Source organism: Gambusia affinis, linkage group LG11, assembly GCF_019740435.1.
Source record: "Gambusia affinis linkage group LG11, SWU_Gaff_1.0, whole genome shotgun sequence".
Taxonomy (NCBI): domain Eukaryota; kingdom Metazoa; phylum Chordata; class Actinopteri; order Cyprinodontiformes; family Poeciliidae; genus Gambusia; species Gambusia affinis.
In genome coordinates, this window is record NC_057878.1 from 1,510,933 (window position 1) to 1,534,177 (window position 23,245).

The 23,245-nt window shown below is 37.5% G+C and overlaps 1 protein-coding gene across 9 annotated transcripts; it reads left to right on the forward strand.

Annotated features, from left to right (window-relative positions):
* Positions 1-9,086: 9,086 nt before the first annotated feature.
* Positions 9,087-23,236, forward strand: prkag3b (protein kinase, AMP-activated, gamma 3b non-catalytic subunit). 9 transcript variants are annotated; one of them, XM_044131008.1, is made up of 14 exons: positions 9,093-9,373; positions 11,075-11,135; positions 11,897-12,003; positions 12,083-12,164; positions 15,098-15,156; positions 15,250-15,295; positions 16,129-16,183; positions 17,425-17,551; positions 17,640-17,805; positions 18,211-18,248; positions 18,332-18,478; positions 19,610-19,703; positions 20,129-20,243; positions 22,829-23,236. In XM_044131008.1, exons 1-14 carry the CDS (start codon positions 9,356-9,358, stop codon positions 22,887-22,889), a joined length of 1,176 nt encoding a protein of 391 aa, XP_043986943.1. In that variant the 5' UTR covers positions 9,093-9,355; the 3' UTR covers positions 22,890-23,236. The 9 variants fall into 9 exon arrangements, 8 of the variants coding, with proteins under 8 accessions (XP_043986946.1, XP_043986943.1, XP_043986940.1 ...); XR_006372046.1 differs by having other exon boundaries at positions 9,096-9,373; positions 11,855-12,003; positions 20,087-20,243; positions 22,829-22,862; XM_044131005.1 differs by having other exon boundaries at positions 9,096-9,373; positions 11,855-12,003.
* The last annotated feature ends 9 nt before the right edge of the window (positions 23,237-23,245 follow it).

Consider the following 23,245-nt stretch of genomic DNA (forward strand, 5'->3'; position numbering starts at 1 on the left):
AGGACGGGGTTTTGATGTCATTTGAAGAGTTGAAGGTCAGGTACGATATCCCAAGTAAACATTATTTTAAATATCTGCAAGTGAGAAATTTTATTAGATCATCTCAAAATCAATATGAGTCCATCCCTCTGATGTCCACCTTGGAAATTGAAATGAAGAATGATTGCTTTAGAAAAGGAATTATTTCCAAACTATGTTAGTGGAGAGATCCTCTGAGTCATCTTTATGGAAGCTCAATGCCTGGAGGGAGGATTTACAGGAGAACTTTCCCTCAGAGGACTGGGAGAAGGGGTGTGCTGAAGCACAAACACAAACTATCAATACGCACTTCAAAGTACTGTAATGTAATATAATTGGCTAATGATAACTTATGTGACGCCAGAAAAGCTTAATAAGTACAATGGTGCCATCCCAGACTTGTGTATTAGATGTGGAGAAGAGAAGGGAACATTCTTCCATTGTATCTGGAAATGCAAGAAAGTTATATAATTCTGGAGGGAGATAAAACTAGCTCTAGAGATGATACTAGGTATAAAGCTAGTTCTTTACCCCAAATTGTTCATCCTAGGTTTATATTCTGACAGACTTCACATCTCCAGAAAGATTATTACTGCCATGGATTTATGTTTACTACTTGCAAAAAGAGTCATAGCGCTCTCATGGAAGAGTACCAGTAAACCAAAATTCATTAACTGGATTAATGAAATATCCACAACCTTACTATAAAAAGGGAAACTATCGCTATTTCAAAATATTTGGGGTCCTTTTATGGAATATATAGAAAACATGGATATGAGGGTGTCAGGTGAGTTATAGTAGCGGTTGGTCCCCTGCAGTGTCCTAAAATAATCTTCTTTATTTGTATAATTGGCCACTTTATCTTGAATTATACATTTGAGCTTGTATTTTCTGAACCACGTGCAATACTAAAATAATTTGGGCTAATTCCTGGAAAAAAGAAAAACCGTTATTGTTATAATTGTTGTTTCTTCTCAGGGTTGTTGAGAAGAAACCACCCTTCTTCTCAACCATATGTAATATGTAACATTACATATGTAATATTATGTAATATATATACATATACATATATATATATATATATATATATATATATACGTACATATATATATACGTATATATACGTATATATATATATATACGTATATATATACTTGTCTTCTAGCTCAAAAAAGAGCTAGAAGACAAGAATGAATGAGAAGAATGAATGTGGAGCTGCCTGCTCCACATTCATTCTTCTCATCATTCTTTACAGACAAAACTAAAGACAATTTTCTACACTTGACTCGCCACGAAGCCCTGGAGGCAGTCCTGGAGGGCACCGATAATCAAGCATAAAGCTTGGAGCCCTCATGATATGTTTTTATTTATAATTCAATCCAGTACCTCAGAGTGCCTGTTTGGTGCATTTTCAGAAGTATATTGGAGGCGCCTCCAATCACACGTCTGAATACATTCGGCTGATTCTGGGGCTGGTCTGAATCCAACTGGCTGTGTATTTCCTCTCCAGAAGGCTGCTGGTTCTGCTGTTCCTCTCTGTCCCTCAGCCTTTCGTTCAGCTGTTCCATTTCAATCTGCAGGTTGGTGTTTACCTGCTCAAAGACAGTGTTTATAACCTCCAGAGAGGTGCTTTTCAGCTCCAGAGAGCTGTTCTCCTGCTCCAGGAAGGCCTTTTTCAGCTCCAAAGTCTTGTTTTCCTGGTCCAAGTTGGTTATTCTCTGCTTCAGGGCGACACTTTTTTGCTCCAGGGCGGTCTTTTCCTCCTCCAGGGCAGTGACTATAGTCGGCTGATTCTGTGGCTGGTCTGAAACCGACTGGCTGTCTTTGCGTGTTTCCTCTTCAGATGGCTGCTGGTTCTGCTGTTCCATTTCAAGCTGCAGGTTAGTGTTTACCTTCTCAAAGACCTTGTTTATAAGCTCCAGAGCGGTGTTTTTCTTCTCTAGAGCGGTCTTCTCCTCCTCCAGGGCAGTATTTTTTTTGCCCCACCTCGATGCATCTCACCTCCAAAGCACTGACAGTTACCATCCAGGTGTTTGTTTCTTGGTCCCGTTCTCTTCTTCTCAAATTCAATATGTAATGCAGGTCTCTGTTCTCGCGGTCAAGAGTAAAATTTTCCGGTCCCAAAATGTCTATTCTGTTCTGCAGGAGGCCATTTACCCGCACTGCTTGAGAAATTCTCTCCCTCTGAGCAGTGTTTTGGTTTTCCATTGTGTATATTGTGTCCATCCTATCTCTGTTTTCCTGTTCTAATGTGGATATTCTCTCTCTCTGTGTGGTGTTTTCATTTTCTAGTGTGGAAATTCTTTGCTCCAAGGCAGTCTTTTCTCTTTGCAGGCCCTCACTTTTCTGCTCGAAAGACATGTTTTCCTCCAAAAAGCTGTTTATCTCTTTTAAAAGGATGTTTTCATTCTCAAGGATGGTATTATGTTCTTTTAAATTTCTGTTTTCATCAAACAGTTTTTTTAATTCCTCATCTTTTTCTAGTGAAGCCTTTTCTGTCTCCGTAACTTAAAACTTCAGTTCCTCAATTGTTTTCATTAGCGACTGTCTTTCTATGGTCATTGCGTCTACTTCTTCCAATATCTCATCGATCTCCTGTGACTCTCTAGCCAAGGTCCATACTGTTGTCTCATCCTCTGAATCAGAAAAGGATGTCATATTACTGTTACTCATTGTTGATACTGATAATCTTTCTCTTGGAGTCAATCGTTTTACTTCCTCTCTCTCTCTCTTCTGCAACAGTTATGACTAGAATTCAGGAGTGCAGCTTTGTGACACACCCTAACCCAGGGGTGTCAAAGTCAAATGGACGGAGGGCCAAATAAAAAATTTAGCTACAAGCCGAGGGCCGGACTGATCGAATGTTCATTGAAATTTTTTTAAATGACGCATATAGTCTAGTGAACCTAATTGAACCTACTGAAAACCTAACAAATATATTCCAATATGATCAGATAAATAAAGCAATATTTTCTTATGCCTCTGTCAGTAATCTTTAATTTTCAACAGACATAACTGAAATATTTTTAAAATATAATTGGATTGAAATACAATAAAATAAAGTGCAAAAATCTATTAATCAAAAACAACACTTTCATCAAGGAGAAGTAACATGCAGTGAAAACAAATATTAAACTTTAACTTTTAAACTTGAACTGAGTAAAAACTCTAAATATGTGATTGCACAGTAATGTTCACTTGTTTGAGGTTGAGGGTGATACTTGGTGGTGTCCCATCTTTTCCACAAGTTCATCAATGTTCGGGGTAAGGCTCTGAGCTGAGGAAATCCTCAGAATTGAGTGAAGGTGTTCAGCAGTAAGTCGACTTCTGTGTAATGTTTTGTTCAGGTTCATCAAAGAAAACAGTTGTTCACACAGGTATGTGCTGCCAAACATAGACAACGTTTGAGCAGCCTGGCTGCGCTGGGGCATTGTGTCGGGAGGAAACGGGCAAACTCCGCAGCATCTACTGCCGCATATTTTGCTCCATTTGGAGGTTTGGTGGTGATTTGGCTTTTTTGAACATAGCCTGTCGAGATTTGAGGCCTCGTTTTAATTCCTCGGCCTTCTGTAGCCTTTGTTCCATGTCCATATTCTTGTTTTTGTCCGCGTGTTTCATTTCATAATGTCGTCTCTGATTATACTCTTTCAGTACCGCCACACTTTCTCCACACAGAAGACACACAGGTTTTCCAGCTACCTCCGTGAACATATAGACTCCGACTCCCACCTTGTTTGAAACCCCCGGTTCTCAGTGTCCACCTTCCTTTTTGCCATTTTTGATGGGTATCTGAAAGTTAATTTTACAGTTATGCTTACGACTGCTGTGCTAATAACCCTTCTAGACCGGACGTGTCGCCGGCGACACATCTAAATTTGCAGTACCTAATTCCGCCACACGTAGCGCTAAGTGGAAAAATTCCAACGGTTTCTGAAAGGGGAGACGTTGCACTTTCCAGCAAGTATCGGGTTAATACGGTAACTTCGCAGCTGCAGCGAGTGTAATTAATCCGGGGGGCACTCGTTTAATAGACGGTATATTTCGCCAATAACTTGGATATTGAAAGTTCCGGTTGTTATGGATACATGGGTAAGTACATCATCTCACAGAACATTTAAAGAACTACTTACAGTTCAAATACGGAAGATATTTTTTTTTCAGACCGGGTGCCGGCTTGCTGCGGTCTGCGGGCCGGTTCTAATAATAAATCAAGATCATCCCAGGGGCCGTAAAAAAAATCTTCTCGCGGGCCGGATGTGGCCCGCGGGCCTTGACTCTGACATATGTGCCCTAACCCTTTGTGACATCAATTTGCGTGATGTCACAAACGGATGTCACTTCCTCAGCAGAACAACTAGAAAACTCCTGTAGTTTGGGAAGACAGGAATGACTGTGGCGAGCGTCGGTTGAGTTTTTTAGAAAAATTATTATTTCAAACAAATAACATGAACATACATACAGATGTTAACTCAAAGACAAATATTTAAATATTCTAATAATAAAAACAACTAATATTTACAGATATTGATAAAGTTGATGTTAAAGTCTAGAAAGACTTAAAAGTTCTATATATATATATATATATATATATATATATATATATATATATATATATATATATATATATATATATATATATATATATATATATATATATATATATATATACACACACACATTGGTAAAAAAAATAAAATGATGTGAACTTTTTCAGTTAGGTGTCAAAAATATATTCAAATACATATGAAGAAGGATAAATTATAGCAAAAAGAACAAAGCAAAAAAAGAAAAGAAAAAATAACAGAGGGATCTGCTTATGAGTTAAAGTTTTGAGTTTAATTTTTGGAGAAGAGTTAAAGTTTTTACCTGTTTCTTATTATTAAAGTTAAGTTTTTCAAGAGAGGCAATATACATTTTTAAATCAGTTTTTTGAAAACTATTAAAAGGGGATTTTTTCACTCTTTCATCTTGTGGACATACTATTTTACTAGGATTATAAATTCACTATATGTATTTAATGTAACAAAAGAGTTGAATCATTAAAGATGAGTAAGATATGTAAATTTGATAAAATAATATTTTTTCCATTTTTTTCAGTTTTTGCAAGCCTGACTAAAATATTTTAGTGTGAGAACATTCCACATATAAATGTTCAATACTTTCATCTTCACACTGACAAAAAGAGCAGTTGTTGCTGACATCTGGAGAGAAGAGACAAATATTGTTAACTGGATAATATCTATGCAAAATCTTAAATGAAAATTCTTATTAGTAAATAAGAATTTAGTAATTCTTATTACTAAATTAGTAATTATATATTTATGAGGCATTAGTAATTATATATTTATGAGGCAATAAAAAGATTGCACTCCACAATTTTTGGCTCAAATAACCCCATCTATGTTTACATATGGGAATGGAGAAAGTTTGTACTAACCTGTTTGTAAATTTCTTATTTATTATATTATTTCTTTCAACTAAAATTGAGTCATGAAGGTTTAGATCGTTCGGTTTATGGTTTGTGCTAAACCGAGCAAACTATGAGGAACCACTTTAATGACCACTTCAAATTCTTTTTGAGACATCTCTGTCATTGTTCATAAAACACTCATAGGTATACCACTCACCATTACCGTCGAGTAACTGATTTATCAAATTAATATTATTATCAACCCACTTATGAAGAAATAATGATTTATTTTTATGTATTATATAAGCATGGTTCCATAGGAGGCAGTAATGAGGCGAGTATTTGTGTTTATATAGAAGATTCCAATTAGCTAATATGACTGGAAGTTTTCCCACTGAGAAAGGATAACGCAATAAAAAATGTAGACCCCCTAGTTTACTGAATAAATGATATGGAAAAATATTCCACATGGAATTTATATTTTTTAGAAATCTTTTAATCCAATTATTTTTTAACATTTGATTAAAGACGGTAAAAGTCAAAACATTTAAACCGCCTTCAGCTAAAGAGTTTGACAGAACAGATTTTTTTTAATTTTATGGGCCTTATTTTTCCATATAAACTTGAAGAGAATTTTATCCAGACGAGAACAGAACTGCACAGGAACTGTTACTCTCAGCTACAGCATTGGAGAAATAGCATGGATTGACACTGACCTTCCAAATCCAACTGAATTTGCCTTGAGTGAATTTCCCTCCATTATAGTTCTCCAAGGAAAAACACTTACTTTGAGAGCAGTCTTCGCTTTCAGGGGAAGCTTGACCAAATTCCCCAATTTTTATGTGTTACTCCGATCTTGATGAAGCTACACTGTTTTCTTTAGTGTGAAATTTAAGATTATTGTATTGATTTGGAGAGCTATGATTTGGAAAGATTTAAAACTTTTATTTTTATAGAAATTGTGATTGACTTGACCACCAGTCAAGATCTCGATCCATTTCAAAGTGTTGTAATATGAATTCCAGGTTTTGCTTTCTGTCAGCTGCTACATGAGCAGAATATTGTTCTGCCTCAAATAACCAAATCTTTATGGCATCGTGTAGTCCTGATTCACAATGCCATAATGTTTTCCAACACAGATTCATTCCCAAATTATTTACTCAAAAAACTTTACAAGGTACTGAACAGTGGCAATGCTAAATAAAACAATACAATATAAAAACAGGTACAATAAAATCAGTAAACTTAAAATATAACTTATAAATGAAGATTTCCATTTATTTATAACAATTGTTAAAAAGAATTGAGCTGTGTTTTCCAAAGCCAGAATATTGAGCTAATAAATGACTTTGTGTCAGATGTTTTATTACAAAGCAAATCAGCTAAATGCATTCTTCAAGTGTAGTAGTGGCTAGAATCCAATTGTTTGTTTGACTAACGAGATGTTAGTGAAGAGATTTTACTGACCAAGCCTGTGAACAAGTTTTGTGACATCATCTGAAGGAGTACAAAAGCTGCTGGATTTACTAAATATTAAGAATTGTTCATTCACAAATGATAGATTGTTCGAAATGTACAATATTTGTGCTTCTGATAGATCATGAGGTTATCTTTACAAGAAGCAAAAACAACCAGAAAATATGATTTAAGCAGAGATAGATGAGCAGCCATAACAGGAGACCAAGACAGATTTGCATTACATCAATCAGACTCTTTGTGCTTCAGTACTCTTTGTACTATGTGCTTGGGTGTAAGCTTGGGAATTTATACTAGTAGTCATTTTTTGCACAGTGAATATAGTTGCAGTTAAATAGCTTTAGTAAAAAAAAAAATTTAAAAAAAGTTTTAAAAAAATCATAAATCTGTTGCAAAGGGCAGTGTATCATTTAACTGAAACCAGATGTTTACCTTCTCTGTATAAAAAGACACATGACCTTTTTTATTTCTCGCTGTCTGACAATAAATTGGGCTAAATGTTCCTACTTTAGTTCATTTAGGATTACAAACATAATTTCTATTTGCTAAATGGCCTCTGATTAATGAGACAGACTACATTCTACAAAATAAACGAGAAAATAAAGTTGAAGCTGAATGTAAACTGCTATCTGTGCAGAGAATGAGTTGTTCTCTTGCAGCAGCTCAGTGCTGCTATAAATAGTTAATGCTCAGTGTAACCTGAACGTCTCACACAGCAGGGGCCTCAAAGCTACACTGCAGCTGTTTCTTTTCTGGTTAAATTGGTTTACAATGAACTCAGGTCAGCGGTTATAATGCATTCATCTTTTTAAAATCATACCAACTCAGACATGCCATTGTTTTCTGCAGTAGTTCTAAGCAGCTGTGCACATCTCGGCATGATTAGATTGAAGAGCCCGTAACTTTCTTGGTTCACATCCTTTTTGCAGTTCATATTAGCTTTAGACTTTTCAAACTGCAGCAGCTGATGAGTGCAGCAGTTCAAACCAAACGTCTCAGCAGTTCGTCAAGCTTCAGAGCCTCAAACAGTTTACAGATGAAGTCCATCTCCTCTCATGAAAATCCACCACTGTTCCTCCTGAGACGTAGCAGAGAAACGTTCCAATCACTGCACGGCTTGCTCAGCATTGGGTGTGAGGACAAGGCTTTTGGACAACAGCAATGACAACATTGCTCAGAAAAACGTATCAAGGATAGACAGAAATTCTGCAAGAATTACAAGAGGAGTTCTCCCTCCAGAGATGAAAAGGTCTCTGGGTTTACAGCAGCAAATACAGAGCGGGACTGAAACATTGTCCCACTGACACACTGATCATCTGGTGAGGCTCTGTGGATTTTCCAGCATGGTGCACCACAGTGTCACGTGGATAAGTGATGACAAACTGGCTCAAAGATCACTGACATTAGGCTTGTTATGCTCTGACTGGGACTCTAGAGTCCCAGTCAGATCATTCCTCAGTTCACTGAGAACAGAAGCCAGTAAATTAATCAACTCAAAGTCCCAACAAGACGAGAACAGAACATCCGCCTGGGTTTGTTCCTCAAGTTCTCTAACACATTAGACTCGACTAGAAGAAGTTTTTCACACTGTAAATATTACCTCGATGTCCATACATTAGATACACAAAACATTTCTTTGCTCATAAAGCTAAGGTTTGGTTTGCTTTAGAACTCGGGTCCTAATAAAGCATAAATGTTTATATTGCATTTAGAAATCACAGCCGAATAAAACTATTTGTATTTACAAAACACATTATTATTGTTAAGCTTTAGTTTTGGTATGGTCTCTCAGTCTGCATCATGACAGTTTAATAAACTCCTCTGTTTAGAGCGGCTGTGTACCTGCAGACATTCTGCACATTACACCTCCAGCTCAATGAAAGTCTTCTGTCCATTTAGGCAAAAAAAAACCAAAGTGTGTGTGTGTGTGATCTCTGTGCCACCAGTGTTCCTCATGGGACCCATAGGACCACCCAGCCATCCACCAGCCTGTTGTCTGTTTAAAGGCACATCCTGTTCATTTAGATGCATTTCAATGGTTTAACTTACAACAAGCAAACGATTCCCACTGACAGTTGAAGATGTCCCTTCTGATTTTCAATCAAAGGAGCATGTAGAATTTCGTTCAGCCCCTGTTTACACACTCGTACTTCCCCTCCCTCTCCCTCTGTAAATGCCACAGGTCTTCCACCCCTCAGTCCAGATTTAGACCCCAGTCTCTCCCAGGCACTCAGATCCAGCTGTCCGGAGGACAAGAGATCCTCACCAAACTCTCCCTCTCCCTTCTCCTGGCCGTCTTCACCTTCTCTTTACACTTTTATCTTCATCACTTCATGGTCTAACATGGTCACCAGGGTTCTCCTGCCTATCTGTGCAGCCTGCCGTGCAATCTGATGCTCCTTCACCGATCGCCTTGTCTCCATAGAGGCAGATCTCACAGTCTTCCTGGCCATGGATTCCGTTGCAGAGGTGAGTCTCCTTGGTGATTTGTCTGGGAATGTTGGTATCTGTGTTTGGACATGGCTCTGTAATTGAGAAGCTGTAAAGGAATACATACTGGCTAGTATTACAGGTCCAGTCCTAAATGCTCCTTCCTCACCTTCTATCTGCATGATCAGTAAAGTTTGTCTATTCAAGTGCAACATGTGAAGATAAATACACTCAGGCCCTATAGTGGAGAGTTACTCAGGATGTGTTGTACTGCAAAGGATATTCTTCCCTGTGGAACTTTACTCATTTTATCACATTACACCACATGTCATGTGGGATGATATGCAACAAAAAACACATAGTAATACATGGTTGCTAATTGAAAATGATTAGAATTCTTTAGAAATGGTTGGGGTCTTTCTGGTAGGCAACTCCCCCCTTCACTCTCAGGTCTTTTGCATCCCTTTTGGGGTAGGCGTTAAATTATGAAGTCAAATGTCTTTTAAGCCAAATTTTAATATATATAGCAATTTTTAACAACAGAAGGTTAACTTGATTGTGCTATAAAATAATTTGATGTGAATGGAAAACACCTTATTCTGTCTATTTAAATGACCACGATGAAGGCCACAAGTTGAAATACTTTGGTCCACATATAAAGTTGTTTCTTAGGACTTCAGTGTTGTTGGAATTTATACCACAGGAGATTTTTATGCCCTCTCTAAGCACCTTGGGAGTCAGTGAAGTTATCCAGAAATGTTTTGGATTTAAACAGAAGTTTTCTGCCCCCCACACAGAGTTTTCCATGTTTGGTCAGAGCCCCTTCCACCCTGCAGGGTTTGCAGTAGACTGACATCCCAAAGCTTTCTCTCCACAAAGGCTTTCTACTTGATGCTTTTCAGTTTAGGCTGGAATTGTGAAAAGCACAACTAGTTGGACATAGTTCGCCCACCTTGTGGATTTCCTCTGACCTGGACATAAACACGTCACACTTTTCAAATTCTTATATTTTTTTATATATATATATTTTGAAAATCATGTATTTTTTTCCTCCTGTAGCAGGATTGGAATGATTTATAAACTTGTGGCGATAAAAAACATTTATTGGTATGCATGCTTCACTATGATGTGACTAATGATAGCATCATCTATATGTAGTCATGTTTGTTTCTGTCATAACAGACGTCATGTTGTTCTGATCTCTTTGCCCCATTTCTAATACCATTCTTACTGGAACTTAATACACAATCTATCTTCTATCAAATAAAACATGGCAGTTTATTTTTTTTAACCATTCATTGAAGGACTGTGATAAAAGTTGAAGAATTCAAGATTTTCTTTTCATTTTGGGTAATTAGACTCTCCTGGATGTTTCAGCTCATTTCCCAACTGTGTTACAGAGAACACTCAGCATTTCAGTTGCTTATGAAGTAAGAACTTTGAGCTAAAAATGTCTTCTTATGTAAGTACATACTGGTTTATAATTATGACAAAGTGTTGAGTCATGAGTTGTATGACAAGAAAATCAGTTAATCACAACAACTGTCACCAGTTTCAAGGAGAGTGGCAGCAACATTATTTTTAGTGAACTCTGATCTATTTTTTTAAGGGTCGTGGTGAGTTTTTCTTGGTGAACATAGAAACTGTGACTCCTAATGTCAAATACAGTACAGTAGTTTTCCTCCATGTAAGTCTGCCTTCCTAGAAGCTTATGTAAATGTTACTTGCTCCCTCTTCCAGGTCCCTTTGTTTGAGATGGATGAGTATGAGGAAGAAGATGTTCTCTCGGTGAGGAGCAGAGGTATCTAATCCTTTTCAAAGAGACAATAAAACCAGAAGGTGTTCATTTGCCTTTTAAATCTGCTTGATCTCTCTTAATAGAGCAACTTTTAGGACTCAAATGATGTTTTAAGTCGTGCATAAAAGTATATAATTCATGTAAGATTGAAAATATTTGCCATCCAGTGCAAAGCAAATTTATGTATTGCAATGTTTGAAAATATCCACAAAATGAAAAGAACTAGGTTAGCTAATTGTGTCTTGCTGACAAACAGACATCACTGAAGCTATGAGTCATGAGTCAGTGTGCAGTTTCTGTGTGTCCTAATTGAATGTCTGAACAGTCCATCTCCGAGTCAGGGGGTGACCAGTAGACTGCTCTGTTCACAAGTGACCTGGACAGAATGCTGCAGGTCTGATGATACAATTACAAAATCAATCATTGACCTTTGGCACAAGGCAGTATGGGCCAAAGTACATTTACGAATCACTTTGTGCTTGAACATGGTGTGTGTTCTGGACAATCTGTGCCTTATGTGGAAGTCCAACATCAAAACACTACTTGGGGTCAGAAGGAAGGGGTGTGACAGGGGTTTGAATTTCTGTAAAACATGAGCAATGGGGATCATTAAAACCACACTGCAGCTTGACATGCACCTACATTCTATAAACCCCACATAAGAGTGTATTACCCTCACACAAACTCAGTTTTGTTACAAGCTCGTTTTGTGTTTTTCGTAGGCGTCTGTATGTATGCCACTTACCCCATGACGCCCCCTGCAGGAGCAGATCCTGACACCTACATTTACATGAATTTCATGAAGAGTCACAGTTGCTATGATGCCATGCCCAGAAGCTCCAAACTGGTCATCTTTGATACAACGCTGCAGGTGCAAACTTTTTAGCAGCAAAAGCTCAGATTGCTTTCATAGGTTTGGATTTTATTAATCAAGTTTTTGTCTCACTCAGGTGAAGAAGGCTTTCTTTGCTCTGGTGGCGAATGGCGTGCGGGCGGCACCGCTGTGGGACAGCAAGCTGCAGTGTTTTGTAGGTGGGAACAGGAACATCTCAATATTTATTCATGATTCCTGAACTGGTTTAGTCTAAGTGGACGCGTTAGGTTTTTCAGCAAACCTTTTCAGCTGTTCTGCTACAATGAAGCTATGATCCACTCCTACCCTGAGCGATTATTGCTGCCTCTCTGTTTCCACTGAGATCAGAGGTTCACAGCTGCTGCTTCTCTATCCAGTTCTGCTGAAGTATCACTGCAGCTTCAAAATGATGAAACCAGCAACCACCAAACCAGCAACCACTGGAGGACTTGAAGCCACGAGCTTCAAGTCCTCCAGTCTGTAGATCAGTTGACATCCACGTTATTACATCAGTTACAGAATGAAACTTCACAGATGATATGAGTTCATTATGAAGTGCATGGCTTTATTTTAGTTAGTTATTGCTGCTGTCATTGTTGTTGCCTCAAAATCTTCAGCATGTTATAAACTGCATCATAATCAGCCTTCAGCATATTTCTGTGATCAGACATCCAGTAAAGGATAATGAGACGTGTCCACTCTGTGTGAAGAAGTGGCGGGAACCATTTGCTGCTGTCTCTACCTTTTCTTTTCCTACGTCCCCACTTGTTCCACAATCCTGTATCAACCTTTACCCGCCTTGAGGTGACATTTAATAAGTGGAGTGACTTTAGCCCACTGCGCTATTCTGCTCTGTTGGGGCCTATCAGTTGTGATCAGCCAACTAAAATGACTCCAAGGCATCAGTGATTCATCCAACAGACCCCAAAACACTTACTGAAGCATCAGGAGTCTCACTTGCCTAAGTAAAGGTCAGAGTTCATTATTCAGCAATAAGAGAGGGACTGGGCCAGAGCAGAGAGCCTCTAACCTGACACACTTCAGAAAAGTCTTTGACATTTCAGTGTTTTACCCACAAACTAACCATGGAAGGGAAACATTACTCCAGTTATTGGTTGAGTATGCATACTGCCGTCTTAACCAATGACGTAACAAACCATAACAATGTAAACTCTGCTACTTTTCTTATTCCTAACTAGGGTTTTTTTTATATTCCTTGTGTCGCTTACAATACACTATGTTTAACTATTACTATTATTTGACTTCAAAGATTATCTTAATCACATTGAGTTGGGAACCGCTGCTTTGAAAATGTGCACAAAATAATTGTTTTTATTATTGTGCTAAAAATAGAATGGATACACCCTGAAAAAGACTCATCATTGAAGGAAGTGTAGAGTATTCTGTTCCTTGATCTCTGCTGCAGTTTTCCATGTTAATGCTGAACTTTGCCCGGGAGCTGATCCAGAGCCTGGGGTTTGGATTTAGAGCATGATTTTGTTCTGACCTGTATGCTCTGTCAACATATGTTTCACTGTGTGACGATTCATAAGAATTTTCTAGAGGTTTTGGTGAATATGCTAAGAAAGATTTTCCATAGTCATTCTCTTGTCCATGTGGTTCTACTAAATCTTGAATGATGGTTGCTGATGCAGTACTGCCTGAGATCAGATTTCACAAGGTGTTTGGCTTCCCACTGGTATTTTGCCCCTTTTTGCTCTGAAATTTCTCCAGATTTCATGAATAGTGCTTTATGGAAGTCTCTTGGCTTCTTTCTGTTTGTTATGGAAAGTTGATTTAAGAATAATAGCAGTAAAAAGTCAATAATTTATGATAATTCTTTGTTTGTATAATCATTGCTGTGAGAAGAAGTTAGACTCTTTTGTCCAGCGAGCCTCTGGTGGAACAGGTGAGCCTTTTAGGCTCACTGGTTTCAAATGTTTGTAAGGAAAGTGGGTCAGCAGTCAGCAGTGTTGTGTTACAAACAGGAGGACATGCTCTCATCCTCATCATGATGATTGTAATTAAAATGTCAGCAGCTTTAAAAATGCATGCTAAGCTTCCAGGCAGTAACAGGTTAAGGAGACACTTGGGTTCATGATCAACATTAACACTACCATCTCTTTTTACACACTAACGTCGTTGAAAGGTCAAAATGTTAAACAGAAAAAATCTGGGTGTGAAGTCAAGAGGAAGCTTTGTAATCTAAGAGACGGAAAAAACTTTTAGTTCAGGTGTGATGCTGCACTTAGATTATTTCACTGTTTGCTTCATATTTCTCAGACTCAGTGGTCTTAAAGTTCCAGACATTGATGGTGGCTTCAGCTCTCAATGTTTTAATCTCACTTACAATAGTAAATTTAAAGCAACTTTACTAAATTGTCCCATTGAATAGATGCATAGCAATTAATGGTAGGTGATGGTGAATGGATAAAAATGAAGACTGATGAGCAAAGAATCATCAAATTCATGTGGCAGGGCCATAACTCCTCTGATCACTAACGGAGGTTTCCTTCTCTGAGCTACAACAGGGTCATCCAACAGAAGGTATTTAACATCTATTGGAGTTACCCATTTATCTGACCTCTGGAGTCACTTTATTAATCTCGCCAACTCCAGATCCAGAATTCCAATTCTGGATCATACAATACTGCTGCATCTGTCTGTTAGCTGTTTCTTCTTCTGATAAAAGATCATTGTTTGCAGTAGTGTTTCAGTTCTACGGTTCTATGTCATTTTGTGAGCTTCAAAGACTTTGTTGTGGTTGTTATGCTCTAATGCTTTCAATATTTTTATCTGCCAAAACAGGTTAAAAGTTCCAGCAACATTTCAGCAGCACAGGACTGAAAGGGAGCAGCACACCTTAGATTTAATGTATTAAACATTAATGTTTAATGCCTCTGACCTTAGAGGAAACATGACTGATCATGGCAGAATCAGCCAGTATCAAAATAAATTCTGATGCAAAACTTTTCAGGAACTGAATAGTTAAGTACAAACAAAGGTATCACTGATGCACACTGAGATTTTTTCCTCATCATGCAAATGTCCAAACTTTTGCAACATGTAATTTCATATCTGGTAAATATACAAATTCTGTTTGTCTGTGCAGGTATGCTAACCATTACGGACTTTATTAACATCCTTCATCGTTACTACAAGTCTCCCTTGGTGAGCTTCAGAATAAAATTCCTATTGAGGGATTTTTTAATCTGACTGAAGTTTCTCTGTGGCAGGACTAATGGATGCATGTTCTGTCTGCAGGTTCAGATCTACGAACTGGAAGAACACAAAATAGAGACATGGAGAGGTCTGAAAAGAATGGCCTGCTAGTTTATAACTTCTGCTCAAGATCTAAATCCATTCACGGATCTTCTATGAAACATTTAGAAATCTCTTATTGATGTTTTTTTCTTTACATTCATACTAAAGCTAAGAAAGAACATTGCTATTATATTCAAATTATTTATAGTAACCTATGACCAAATTTAACTTTAAATAGACCATAACAAATTCATTTTGTGTTTTAACAAAAATGATTACTTTCATCAAGCAAGTCAGTTGAGTGTCTCTTCAGTAACAGCTGCAAAGTGACGTTAACACTGTTTACACTGCAGAGTCCCACAAAAATCTGATATTTTTAAGAACCAGCTGCACTGCGGATTGGGGCCCATGACCTTAGGCATCACTGATAGGATCACAGCTGGAACTCATCAATGAGTGAATACTGAATCCTTGTCAAGTCTTTTCTCATACTTGTAGTGCCCACTCACATAACCTTATCTGGCTAGCTTTGATTCTATTTTTTAACTGTCTGCTATTGGCTGGAATGATTGTGAGGTTGTAGGTGCAGGTGTAGTACAGATAAATGATCAGAGGATTTATTGAGTTATTTTATAAGAACTTTGTTTAAAAATAATTACTGATTAATGATCTATGATGATGAAATCTGGCCATCCCAGTCTGCTCTGCTATCATCCTATAATCAATGCAGTGTGTGCTTGTAAGTGAGATCACTGCATTGATTGCATTGTTTTTATGAAGCAAAAGAAAATAAGTGAAATTGATTGAAAAGAACAATCTCACAAAATTCTGATTCTTTTTTGTTTAAAAATTGCTTCTGTTTGTGTTTTTTTGGTACAGAAATCTATCTGCAGTATTCAGTCAACAGACTCATCAGCATCAAACCTGAGTCCAGGTAAAGGCACACATGTTCTTTTAATTTCCTGCCTTAGTTTATTTGTATTTATTTCTACATTGTACAACTATTTAAATTCTATTTTCCCAGATTTTACAAAAAACTAAATCCTAAAGAGAAACAAGTTTTAAAACTTCACTTCACTGTGATAATATTGTCTTTAAAAAATGACTGTTTTACATTAAATAGTTTTATTAGTCTACAGCTGTATGTGTCTGTTTAACTGGGAACAAAGTGTAAAGTGACAGTCTGTTTAACGGGATGCTGCAGAGAATATAACATTACTGACATCTGATGGACACAATTATATCCTCCAATTACACAAAGACTGATGTTTCTGTTACTTCTGAGAATTTTCTGCTTGCATCACATTTGCGATTAGAACATTGATCATAGACATGTTTGATACAGAAATCTAGTCTTCATGAAAAGTGTGTTTAACACTTGCATAGCACCTCATTGCAACAGATATTTGAATTTATTAAAAATGACTCATTGTATTTAGGAAGAAAGCCAAAATACAATGGTGCAATACATGGTAACTGAGAATTTTATGTTTAATGTTTAATCTTATTTATAATCCTAAAGAGAGAAAAGAAACCAGACTATGCTGATGTGAGCAGAATATGACTGCTCTATACTCTCTCCATCCATCCATCTTCTGTACACCTTTGTCCCTCTACCAACTGCTCCACTGTGCTGCTCTATACTCAAATTATTCAATACCCATTTATAAATTTGTTAAATAGATTTCCAAAGTGCAATGAACTACTTTATGGTATATATTGGAAACCTTTAGATTTCACAATGTTGTAATAAAAAAACATCAAACAAGTTTATTGGTCAGAAGAGAAGGGGTCAAGCAAATAGTGAGCCTGTGCGGACATGTATTTTTCTGTGTTTTCTGTTCATTTAGTTCCTGTGTAGTCTTGTCTTCCTCTTGATCGTCTCCAGCTTCCTCTTGTTTCCCTGATTATTTAGCCCCACCTGTGTTACCTGCTGTCCGTTGGGTCCTTGTCATGACAGCAGTCTTTGTCATTAGTCCTGTGTCCTCAGTGCTACCAGAGTGTCTGAGTTCCAAGCCTCATTTTTCACCAGTGCTGCCTGGATTTCTGTTCTCTTTGTGTTTGTCATTAAAACCATTATTATCGCACATCAGACTGGGTCTGCCGGTCTCCTCAACCAAGCCACCTCATGACAGAGCCAGTATTTGCCTAAAGAAATTATTTTTGTCTCTTCAGTTTGTTTGATGCCATCTACTCACTGTTAAAGAATAAGATCCACCGGCTCCCAGTTATTGACCCAGCTTCTGGAAATGTCCTCCACATCCTGACTCACAAGCGGATCCTCAAATTCCTTCACATCTTTGTAAGAAAAGACTCATGTTTACAATTCCAGATTGCACTCTGTGCTCGAGAAATGCCCAAGCTTCATTAAATTGAGTCTTCTCTTCTAGGGATCCATGATTCCTAAACCCAGGTTTCTTCAAAAGCAGATCAATGAGGTGCCAATTGGTACCTTTAGGGAGATTGCAACAATCCAGGAATCTGCTTCTGTCTATGAAGCTCTGGCTATTTTTGTGGAAAGAAGAGTGTCAGCCCTGCCTGTGGTTAATGAGCAAGGTATTCCAAAACAATTCTAACATTTGGACTTAACTGCACAATACAATCCTGGTGAATCCACATCAGTGCTACTTCACATTTGAGGGTTTTCCAGCATTAACCAGCAAGTTATAACCTCTCAGTTCAGAGTAAGTTATTAAACCTTTACAGTTGGACTGTTGGGTGGAAAATCTGCTCAAGGATTTTCTGCTACAATTCTAAATCCATAGTTTAATTAATAACAGTAAGTCATGTAGACTTGCTGCTCAACAGCATCATTATTCCCAGATCATGATCCCTTGTTTGACTGCCTTTACTATAAGACTTAATCACATTATATTTCTCTGATGTTAACATTTGTTTAATGACTTCAGTTAGTAAAATTTCATATGCTTTTTCATTTATGTTTTTCTACACCCGTTTCAGGTAAAGTTGTGGCACTGTACTCCAGATTTGACGTCATTGTAAGTGAATTTAAAAATTCTCTCTTTTTTTCTCAGTAAACAAAGGGAAACTTAACTTTGTGACATTTTTTTCTCCCCTCAAGAACCTTGCTGCTCAAAAAAATTACAATAATTTAAACATGACAATGAAAGAGGCCCTCACGTCAAGATCCTGCTGGGTTGAAGGAGTCCTTAAATGTTATCCACACGAAACACTGGAGGCCATCATCGACCGCATAGCTAAAGCTGAGGTAACTCCCAACTCTGCCACAGCAGGACCTAGGTGTTACTGAATGTAACTTAAATGAGTCACACATTCTGATTTCACAGGCAAGGTGACATAAAACCATTCTTCCCTCAAGTTGTAAATATGTAAAATCAATCTGGTTTCTTTTGCACATAAACCACATAAAACAGTTAAACAAAATGGCAGAGAACCCCTACCAGCTTCCACTGTGAATAGAAACACTACTTTAGTTGGACACTTGATTCTTCACAATATGCTCACAGCAAAATATTTTAGTCACCATTCAGACAAGATCACTTCAGATCGAAAAGGGATCTGGTATCTCTGGTATGAAGCTCTTTATAGAGTGGCTGACAAGCTCCAACATATTGCACCTGTGGCAGCCAGGTAGAACTGAAACACAAAGAGAGAGAGCTCTCGCATGAAGAGAGCCCCTAGAGGTCAGTGACCGTAACACCATCTGTCTGAATAATGTACAAGGAGTGAGTCCTCTATTTCAAGAACCAAGTCCCTAACCCAGCACCCCCAACACCCCAGGTACACTTTGAGGTTCTAGTCTAAGAGAGATGAAAGAACAGCAAGACAGTATGTGACATCAGGTAGTCAATGTTAGTCAGGTTTGGTGGGCTTAATATAGTCTGTGTGAACTGTCATCTAAAGAAACTACCTTGTTATCTGTAGTGAGAGTTGGAAGCAAGTGGTTGTACATCAACAAGCCAGGAGGGTAATCTGGGGGTTGTGGGATTTGGAGGTTTGGATTTTTATTGGGAGTGACCAAAGTGGACAAAGTTAGACATGGGTGTATTAAAATGACAGCTGAAGTGGACTGGTTTTACAGACTAAAGTCAGGGATGAGTCTGGATATTCTAGACAAAGGATGTTGTCTACAGAACTAAGGAAAATGAAAAAAGGACGACCCTTAGAGAAGGATGATGGATGTAATGGCTGCAGAGAGTTGAAGTGACGAAGGATGGTGCAAGGGTTGACTAAAGTAGAAGTCCTGAAAAGAGTGGTTGAAAAAAGGTGTCATGAATCCACTAGAAAGACTCTAACACCACAATGGAGAAATCCAGCTTGCACACTTAACTTGTGACTGAAAAGATTCTAACCAAATGATTTCATATTTTCCTTTCAGGTTCATCGACTAGTTTTGGTCGACAGAGAAGATGTGGTGAGAGGGATTGTCTCTCTGTCTGATATTCTGCAAGCCCTGGTTCTCACTCCTGCAGGTATTGATGCTCTGTACTCCTAACAACAACCCTTCCGTCCTTTCTCTTCCTATTCACCTTCCTGCCTTCCAATTTCAAAAACCTTCTGCTCCTTCTGACACAACTGATCTTTCTTTGAACACAACAAAGGACTTCCATCGTCTTTATCAATCCCTGGCTTATCCTATGGAATCTCTTTTTAGCTTTCTTCTTGTTTTCCTTCCAACCAACAAAACTCTTTCCTAAATTATTTTACTCCACTTCATTGGGAGGACCTTAACTTGGAATTATGTCAACATGTATGTGCCTTCATCCTTCACTTCCTTCATGTTAGACAGATGGAATCATCCGTCTAACATCTTCCATTCTTCTGTTTGCCAATTTTTCCACATCTACCCAAACAGCCTAGACATTTTTACTACATTTGTACAAAATGTCTCACCTAGCAGCCTCTCCAGTCTCACATGAACTGTTGACACCCTTACCTTCAAAGTCCATCTCTCCTTTTTCGAGCCAGTGTCATCACTTCCTTCTCCTAAAGTTCCAGCCACCATTTCCCAGGTAAGATTCCCATCTAAGCTATCAGTGGCTGGTTGTCTGAGCTTGAATCTGAAGCTTAGCACTGCCTGTTGAGGTCCCCCAAATCAATAGTACGGTAACAAGAGAACTGTTTTTTTTTTTTTACATGTAGGTTTGCATACCTTCATCTTGTTCTAAGCAAAGAGGGTTTAATCCATTGTTGGCAAGTCTAGGAGTACTTCTTCATTTCCATGACATGACATCAGTGATGGAAGTAGTAACAAAGTGTCCCCACATTTTATAGTTAATAGGAGAAACTTCAGTAATGGTCATGTAATACTGCGGCTGGATTTTGCCATGCATGTAGCCTGTGGTCTGGTGAATGCATTGACTGAGTTTAGATTGTAAAGAAGTAAATGCTACATCTTTAAATTAGTAGTTGACACTTTGGCAGGTGTTAAAACCAGGACGAATTTACCAAATCATTAAAAGTTTGGTAAATTCATTGCATATCTAATTTTAACAGAAAAATAAAGCAACATTGGAAAAAAACTTTGTGGGAATAAAGTACACAAACAACAGTAATGACAAAACAATTTTGGGTAACTTATTATTTGCAGCTAACCAAAGGCATCAATTAGTTAATCCCAAGTCAGTATGAATCGTGTTATAAAAGCAAAAGCTTTTTCTCAGTTTGCTGACCAGCTCCTGGTTCTCACACACAACAGCAAGAAGGAAATGGATCACTGGTCTTTGAGAAGTAGTCGTTGCTACCCAGCAGTCAAATCAAGGTAAGACTTTATTTGAAGGGGTATGCATAAAACTGACATGTCTTGTCAGGAATATGAAGGAGTCTTTATTAATGTTTATGACTATTGTCACAAAGTGTCATTTGGTAAATAATGACATTTTAAGTTGACACTTTTAAAGGACGTTTAATGCAACTTTTAGTTTAACAGTGATATGTCAGTTTTATGCACACCCTTTCAAATAAAGTGTTACTAAAATGAATTTCCAAACTTTTCCAGTCCCTTTTCAACATAAAATTGGTATTTAGTGACAAACATCTAAGAAAATTGACAAAATCATAAGCAGTGAACTGCTTATAATTTTTGCAATCCCTAGCTGTATTCCCATTACAAATTTGCTGAAACCTTTGTCAATATTTTGACAATATTTGACAAAGAGAGAAAGTTTGGCTAGTTAAAACCATATCAGACTCTATAAGACTCAGTCAGTCCTTCATTGTTCTGCCCTTGAGAGAACAATAAAAGAGGATGAAAACTGCTTTGTTTTCTATAATTTAGATTTGCAAAAGTTGGATAAGCGGGAATGGCAGGACAACCAGAAGAATGTACTTAGGACAGTCTGGACTAAAGTATGAATTCTGCCCACAACATATCAACTACATATCAACTCACATCAACCATGTTGCAGGGTGGTGGAGGCTTGAGAGTTTAGGTTTACTTTGCCACATGATCAAGGGGCCTTTCCATTGGCCATATAATTGTGCAAATTGAAATTACAAAAATAACTGCAGTTTCAAAAAGACTCATGTTAGTACCAGTGGAAAACACAAACAAGACGACAGGAAGAGGTAGGAGAATAATAGAGTGACGTTTTTTTTAATGACTTATTGCATTTACAAACTTAGTCATGTGTGGTTTTATTTGGATATTTTATTTAATGAAAAACACTGCAATAGTGTAATTGTGATTTTTCAACATTAGCAAAATATTGACAAAGGTTACAGCATATTTGTAATGGAAATGCAGCTAGTGACTGCAAACACAACAGCATATCTACACCTGAACTAGGGAAAAACAGTCAAGATCTATTCACAATTGATTCTGCATTTTGTGTCGTGTTGTTTGTAAAAGTTTCTTGGTGTTTGGACCTGCTTTTATCTTTTTTTAAAGTTTATAAACTATTGCAAGTAAAAAGGCAGATGCTTCCTTTTGCACAGCTGTATGAAATCAATGTCCAGTACTGAAGAAGACCCTGCTTATGTGCTAGACAATGTACATTCCATTTGTGCAATAGTTTTAATTTGTTTTTCAAAGTTAGAGGAGAACAAGCTCTTGACCCTGCTCAATTACTATCACAAGGCTTTTGTAGATCTAAAGTGGGCATTGAGCACTCACATTAATTATTTATTTCGATAATGCCAGAATAGTGCTATGTCTCGACAATACTAGCAGTGATTTTCACTGGGACTCTGAAGAGTAAAAGAGAGACTGCAGAAATCCGAGTGAGACCAAACAGTAAGACACGGAGCTTCAGAAGGGATCGGAGTACAAAGCCCTTAAAGACAGTTTGCAGTTGTTGAATTACATTTAAAACCAAGAGAAAAATGTTTCTTTGATCTGATAACTCAGAAACTGAACACCACATTTTTATTGTTTATATCTGAAAACTAATCTATACTAATCTTTGTAGACAACAAAGTGTGACGGGCTAAGGATCTGAATCAGCTACAGTACACAATATATCCAACTTCTGTCATAACAAACAGAAGTTTAACTTTATTTAAGTTTACAAACTTAAATAGACATTAGTCTGAATTCAAACTGAGTTAACTTAAGATTTATGCTACTCATTAGTTTTCTCACTGCAACTACTTTCAGATATTTACAAGTGGCCAACCTTTCAAGTTTGAAGAAAACAAGATGGCAGGTGATGATGTGAAACAAGACGATAAAGTGAAGAACGGAGCTTAACAACAGCCAACAGGAGGGATGTGTAGAGTGAAGACAGACAAAATGGACTTTGATACAGGTTTGAAGGTTGTCCCTTTCTCAGATAAAACCTCCTGATGGGGAACAGAAGAAAAGCAGGAAAAGTGAAACCAAAGACATGAAAACACAATTAAACTGCCTTTGAATTGAGACACATTTGCTGCCAAATGGTGGGTATGACATTATGACAGAAAAAAATCATTTCTTATTCAAAAATTGAATGTTGGAACTGTGATAATTCTTACTGAAATGTGTATTTACAGTCTTATCACTGTGAAAAATAAATGCATAACTGTGTTTTGCTTT

Bases quoted from the DNA above. Each gene is read 5' to 3' on its own strand.
- prkag3b (XM_044131005.1), top strand. The intron at 12,165-15,097 runs GTGGGAACAGGA...TTGTCTGTGCAG, and splicing joins CAAGCTGCAGTGTTTTGTAG to GTATGCTAACCATTACGGAC. The intron at 18,479-19,609 runs GTAACTCCCAAC...TTTTCCTTTCAG, and splicing joins ACCGCATAGCTAAAGCTGAG to GTTCATCGACTAGTTTTGGT.